The 7,517-nt window shown below is 38.6% G+C and overlaps 1 protein-coding gene across 1 annotated transcript in view; it reads left to right on the top strand.

The window, feature by feature from the left end:
• The window catches only part of LOC112149468 (ventricular zone-expressed PH domain-containing protein), a gene marked incomplete at its 3' end in the record, with an annotated part of 11,312 nt that extends 7,721 nt beyond the window's left edge, over nucleotides 1–3,591 (top strand). The window contains 2 exon segments of the mRNA XM_036215033.1: nucleotides 3,002–3,197; nucleotides 3,373–3,591. Coding sequence (XP_036070926.1) covers nucleotides 3,060–3,197; nucleotides 3,373–3,591 — 357 coding nt within the window.
• Nucleotides 3,592–7,517: the final 3,926 nt, after the last annotated feature.

Here is a 7,517-nt window from a genome sequence, read left to right on the forward strand (position 1 = left end):
CCTCTGGGTTTGTTTTTTTTTTCAGTGTGGATTTTTGGGAAAAACTATGAGGAGGAGGAGAGAACAGTGTGTACAGGAAAACACACAATGACACAGTTAAATGTATTAAGCTGCCAATGTCTGGTAGAAGTCGGGCTGTGATCCCAAATGATCACAGAGGTTGCAGTATGGCTGCATTCTTCAAAGAGAACAAACCAAAAAAGGGCAATTTGTACATTAAATTGCATACGTTGCTTGTATCAGAGAATCCTACTCTCTGATACCCAATTTACTGTCAACAATGTAGTATTTAATTAAGGCTGACGTAAGTAAATGTTTGACGTAATGCCATGCAATTTATGAACTTTACATCTTTTCATTGACCTTAAGGATAAATTACTGTTTGCTCTTTTTTTTATTAATGATATAATGGTCTCATAAAATTGTGTGCGATAATGAATGTTTATCAAATGGAAAATGACAGTTTGCTTTAAAAAAAAAACTCTCTCCCATGGAGGTGAATGTGTGTATTTTCGTAGGTCTGTGGTTTTGTGACACAAAATCAATAGTTCATTTAGATCTTGTCACCACACATTAACTTACACTGCAAACTGTTGGAAGAAATCGCCAAGAGTAGAGCTAAGAATATAAATTAGTTTCTGCTATTTTTGATGACTTTCAGTCCCAAAATACTCATTTATTATACATCTGGAGACGTAGTGAGAATGATGTTTAGAATTTAAGGCTGTATCTACTTTAGAAAACTAATATCATGCCTGTCTTTACTTCAATCCTTAATTTGAGTTGCATTTGTTACGTAGGAAGAGAAGTTTGAACCCACCTATTATACTTTTTCCTTATCATTGTGTTTTAAGCTTACATACTAAATTACAGTTAGACATTCTAAAGCTTAAAAAATGGAAATTTGCTTAATTTTGGGTTAAGGGGCCTAAACCATGCTTTTCTTAAGCCTTTCAGAGAAAACTATATTCAATCTATATAATCATATATTACCTTTGGGATGCAAAAGAACAAATTATTCATGAAATATGAGTTATTTTCACACGTTTTTTTCCTACCTGGACGTAAGACGCCTCGATCTCTGAGGTACCGCATTCATCGGCATTCTGTCTGCGTTTCATCCAAGAAAACAAACAACATCCGAACTTTTACCAAAACAGATTTGCATACCGTATATCTGTCTTTAGTAGCCTATGCCATTGCTAAACTGGTCGCAGCGACGGTCTGGGCTACTGGCTAGCTAGCTGAGCGGCAAAGCTAGCAGCCGATCACCGCTAGGTCAGCAGAGAAATTTGGTGTTTGTGTTGACCTGTGGGCGGCAGTGCAGAAACGGGGTGTTCTCTCTTTGTGATGTCACCTCGTGAGAACCCACTCGTTTTTGTGTATTGGGAAGAGATGGTGCTCAGAATTAAACTTTTTAGCGGAGTACTCAGAGTGTATTCAGACTGGACACATTTGGTTTTCTTAAAGTGAACTAGAGTTTGTTTATCCTGATAATGCGGAACAACGTTTCAGTCTGAATATGCACAAACTAACTCTGATCTGGGACCAGGAACCGCTTTCGAACCCATCTATTGAGGTGGTCTCTGTTCATTTTCAATCGGACTGAACTTTGGTTCTCTCTGAGATTCCTCAGGCTGAATACGAAAAGAATCGAGAGTGGAACAGCTGAACCAAAATGGCCACCTTAGCTGACGGTCACGTGATGAAAACACGTTAGAAATGAGGGGATCAGTGAGCTGCGGACAAATGTAAAGCTTTGATTGTCATGTTAGCCAAAATGAAATAATTTGTCCATGTGTTTACGTGTTAGAACGTTTATTTTTAACACCACTAAAACATGTATAACTCACTTTTTTATGTCTCGATATGTGCGCGGGGTGCTGCTGTGACATCATCTTAAAAGCTCATTACAACAGAATTCTGTTAAAAACAATGTCAAAACACCACAACGATGAGACACGGAAACTCATTGAAATAATGAATTCATGCTCAATAAAACAACTTTTAACGTGATCCATATTGATTCTACCAACAATCTACATGTCACGAACACTTAGCGTGTGTACCTGTAGCTGTAGCTGTAGCATCCCCAGTAACCGTCATGGAGTAAAAAGTGCTGAACCTGGCCTTCATACAGACGCTCAAAAAGATGCTGAAAAGTTCAAATCCTGGCAAGCATTTGCAGACCCCAGCGTATCCATCATTTTTTTCAATTTCTGGCCAATGACTGAAGAGATCTTTAGTGACGTGGTGTTGTTTATAAGGCTTGGTCCAAAACAGAAATCTCTGGGAAACGCCGGTCTGAATACAAACGCAAGGTTCAGGGCTCAATCCGGAACAAATAAGCAGACTCTGTCCGGACCAACGGACATTTACAGTCTGAATACACCCTCAGAAATGCATGAACGTAAAAAAATACTGTTTTGGGTATTTTTATATTGAGGAATGAACATTATAATACGCTTAAAGCTCAAAAAGTTGATTTTGCATGGTAGTGGCTCTTTAAATTTTTACTTATATTTGGTTTCTTTTTAAGACTAAGGTGTAAAACTAGGGTGTTTATTTTTTTTTCCGGGGTATTTTTATAGTACAAAATTACATTTTCCTACTGCACCAATCAACAATTATACAGTTTGATTTAAAATTCTGTAGAATTTGCTTCTGCTTCATGTTTTATTTCTCTTTCTTGAAGCTGCTGTTAAATGACTTCCACAGACATTCTCCTAGAATGCACTAAGCTTTCACATCCAGGCTATCTGATATTTGACTTTTTGTGGTTTTGTGGCAAGAAAATAAAAGAAAAAACTAAAGTATCCTTTTTGGATTTATCTCAGAATTCTATGTCTAAAATTGCACATATTTGATGTTATGGCCCTTCTGCATTTATATTGAAAACATGACCAATTTTTAAATTATTTGCATTAAGAACGTGCAACTGTAACTATTATTATTATTTTTTTTGTGATTAAACTGTTCAGGAAGTGTCTGATCTCCCCAGAGGGACCTTAAATGAGTCGCCATCAGCTTGACGGAGAGGACTCTGAACCTGGATCAGGATGCACCAGCTGTTCAGCCAGGTGCTGAGCCAGAGGGATCTGTCCCGAGCAGGAGATCTGTTCTCTCTGGAGGACTCCGAGATCGAGGACTTCCTGTCTCAAGCTCTGGACCAGATCAAGACCATCTCCTGCTCACCGGTCAGCATGCATATTTCACTTGCCACAGCTGATACAAACTTGAAAATAATTCATGCAAAGTAAACTACAGTATTGATGAATAATGTATGTTTTTTCTGCATATATATTATGATTTATCCCTACATTGTCATTGTGTCCTTAAGTTTGCATCCTTTTGCTGTCTGTGTGCTGACAGGACTACCTGACCAACGACAATGACCAAGCTGTGGTGGAGATTTGCATAACGCGCATCACGACAGCCATCCGGGAGACGGGCTCCGTGGAGCGACACAGCACCGCTCTGGTGGGACTGTGGGAGTCGTGTCTGGAGCATAACCTCACCCCTCAAGGAGAAAACACAGAGGACACGCCGCATGCCAAGATAGCCTCTGACATCACCAGCTGTATCCTGCAGGTATCCTGAACAAAGTCACACTTTAGTCGTTGGCACGAAGCTCATACCTGTCAACACGTGGTCATTATCAAAGCATGTTTAGTAGGTAACACTGACAAGTAGGACTTTGTTTAATAATTCAACTGCATCGTAATGCTCTGGCTTTGAGGTAAAAACGAGTTTTTTTTGTCGTCTGTGTTTATAGAATGTTTTTCCTGTTTGTCAGACAAATGGAAGGAACTAAAGAGACTTATTTCAGCTTAAAAATAACACCAACCCAATGAAAATAAGCATAGGACCCACAAGAAAACGTATTGATCATCTCCACACTTTGGACTGCAAAACATTCAGTTCAGCCGCGACGAAGACACAAAAACATAATAATCCTTCTGGACATGAAGGTCCAACACAAAGAACACACCAGGTGAATAATAACAGTTTATAGGAAACTCACAGACTAAAACTTTACGTCAGAATTCACTCACTACTCCCTAATCCCCAAAAGACAGTCAAGACCACAACGATTTCCATGGATTTTGATACAGTATGGACACACTTTTTGCCATATTTCAAATAGCAGTCAAGCACAATGCATTGTGGTCTCTATTTTCCAATCAAGTGAGCATAGATTCACAGTGGTTTTTCACAGAGACTTCTGGGAAATTTCAAGGGCACTGGATTTGGGAATTATAGATTCATACAATGGTAAAGGCCCTACATAGAGCTCTAACCAGGGAGTAGTGAGTGAAATTGAACATAGCCTGAGACCAGGTACTGTATGGTCATCAGAGCATGCCACTGTCAGAACAGACCAGTATCTTCATGGATGAAGGGGACACATCCATCACGCACCAGAACGCTACCAGAACCAAAGATGGGTTATGAATAAAGTTTAACAAAATGGGGAAAATTAAGAAATAAGAACCAAAGAAAATACATGAAACCCAAGAATAAGGTGGAGAACAGCTACAAAGACAATATAACTGTTCTATAGATCCTGAGAATATCTCAATACAAAGAACCATGGAGAAACACAACATGAACACAGCAACTTCACCTCACACAAAAGGATAAAAGCATTGGTTTGTCCAAAAAACAAAGCACAACAAGAAAAGAGATAAAGGCCTACGATTATCTAACCCTCACATCCTCTGACCTAACATTACCGGTGCAGCAAAAATGGTGAGTAATATTGGAGGTATCCAGCTGATACCAGTTCGGACGAGGAAAACAAAGACGTCCATGGATCTATATGTCTGCAGGTACTGGTATCGGAATGGAGAAGAACAGGGGGCTCTAAGCTTGCCATAATAGCTTCCATGTCACGCCTACAAGCTTTTTCCAACAACATTTCTTGATTCACAATAATCATTATAAAGAAATACACAGGAACACAATCTTAAGCTTAATTTTCTTTATTTATGTCTTCCATAATGAGAAAAATGCCACAAAAACACCAAAAGACATGTGGGCTTAACATAAGAAAAGGGAGCACAACAGAATGTGAAAAGGAGACAACAGGAAAACTCACAAGATAAAAAAAGAAAAAAAAACAGAACCTCAAGTCAGCAATTTAAGATAACTGCAAAGTAATCACATCATGAACTGGGTCAACAAACTAACAGCTTTAAACTGGTTTACCCCTTAAGAAGCCATAGAAAACTACTTCCTAGCCCAGACAATGAGGCAACCATGCTGCCACTCACTTGGGACGTTTTCTCTGATGACCAGACACAGGAGTCGGCTCATAAATGTTCAGTGTGTGATGTGAAAATTTAAAGTTTAAAAACTAAATTGTTGCTTGCTGATTAGCAACTTGTGTTTATAGGGCTGGAGGTGTGGGTACAGACACAGAGAATGTTGGTTTTGATTGTCTTAAAGTCTCACTCCAATGAAAGTTGTGTTTTTGATTTTTAATATGTTCTTGTAGCATTTTGTCTTGATGGAGGACATTTATTGGAGAATTCAATGCATTCTTGAGTATTTCTTTATTCAGATCATTGTGAATCAGGAGCAGATAAAAAAAGTACTGTTTGAAAAAGCTCTCGGCAACTCTGCTCCTTTCTGATGAATCTACTTGAAGACAAATATGTCCATAAACTTCACGGCTGCATAGCTTCCATATTGTTCTGTCACTCTGCAGAAACTATGTCCTAGAAAATAACAGTTTATTTGAGCCTAAAAACAGCATCATCACACTTAAAAGACCACTGGAAACACTTTTACAATAGATGAATAGATGTTTGGAATGGAACTTTAAACACTGTTGAGTTTTCTCTGTCTCATGCCTCACACAAGAAAGAATAGATTCCTGATAGGGAGCCTACACAGGACTTTATGTGTCAAGACCAAACTGAAGGTGACCGTATCATAATCCAGTGGTACAGTTGGGGTGAACAGAGCTCATACAGAAAGAAGTGCAAGCCGGAGGAGCCAGAACTGAGGACATGGACGTTCTTAGAGTAGTGCAGCATGGATTCTGTGGATTTGGTTTAAATCCATATCAGCAGTCACAGACCAGAGCATCTGCAGCTGATAAGAGAAATCTGATTGTAGATGAAATTAAAAAACAGGAAGGTGACACTAAGTCAGAGGATGACATGGGAGGGTTAGAGAGAAAAAGATAGAAAAGATAAGGGGCAGAGTAAAAATAGTAATGTCCCAATAATTTAAAGTCCCAATTCAATCATATTCTGATCTATATTCAAAGAGTTCACAGTAGTTTTATAATTATGATGATGCAGTTATTGGAGTATGAAATAAAAAGTATTTTTCTTGGACTTGGTTTCTGCAGAGTGGCAGTTGTTCATTAGAAATTTATCTCTGAGTTGTGGGCGGGGCTGTTGGTACAGAGCAAGCCCACCCCCATTTCACATCACCCATTTGTTTACAGCGAGCTAGTAGCTAACTATCTTACAGCTAGCTGTAAGCTAGCTGAAAGTGACAGCTAGCTAGCTTACAACCTCTCACAAGAATACAACCCCAACCTAATATTAACAAAAATGGCCGACATTATCAGAGCTAGACAGTTTTGAGCCAGATACCAGCTCGGACGAGGAAATCGAAGACGTACCGGGATCTATTTGTCTACAAGTGTCGTCTATAAGTGGATACATTGGAATGGAAAGAAATGAGGGCATTATCAAGTTGATTGCAAATGCAGAGAAATCATACATAAAAGCAAAACTACAACAGGAAACGGTGTGTGTTCCTGGTGGAGAGACGTCAGTGACTCTGGCAGCCAGTGGAACTGCTTCTGGTCAGTTGGATGAAGACAGAAACTAGTAGCTTCTAATTCCTTAGGTTATTTTCAGAACAAACCTTTGGAAAGATGTGTCATTGTGGGATGAGTTAAAACGTAAAGTGTATTTTATAGAGCTCACAGTGAGGGTTCTGTAGAAATATTCAATGAAAGGAAAAAAAACTTGCCTGCTGAAGCAGAAAAACATAGACGGAGGGCTAGTACAGATTGGTTGTAGAATTTACTTTTTTTTTCTTAGTATTAGAGATTTTAAGGTTTAATTGAGGTGTTGGGAGAGAAAAGAGTGAAGTCTTGCTAGTTGTTTTATTATTGCTAATTGATGTCTTAAAGCTGGGCTGGTAAAATCTGCTTTTCTGTTTACTCTTCTCTTCTTGTGGAGCTGCCATTAAAGCCGTCTGGAAGGACTTTTTTCTTTACTCTATTTTAACATTCTAAATATTTGGAAGGATGTTAATATTTTATTACCCATGGTGATTTATAACAGATTTATAACGCCGTGGCCGGATGTCTGTCTTTGAGGCTGACCAATGAGACATTGTCATTTTCAATATCTACCAGGCTTCAAATAAAACCCTTGTCCTCAATTTATTTGAATTTTATTGTTCTAAAATGTAGCAGCTAGTGTTGGCATAGTCACTTTTGTGTTTTGCAAAACATTTTATACTTATTGTTTAGTAAGTTTGCT

The sequence above is a fragment of the Oryzias melastigma genome, linkage group LG13 (genome assembly GCF_002922805.2).
Source record: "Oryzias melastigma strain HK-1 linkage group LG13, ASM292280v2, whole genome shotgun sequence".
In the NCBI taxonomy this organism is placed as follows: Eukaryota; Metazoa; Chordata; class Actinopteri; order Beloniformes; family Adrianichthyidae; genus Oryzias; species Oryzias melastigma.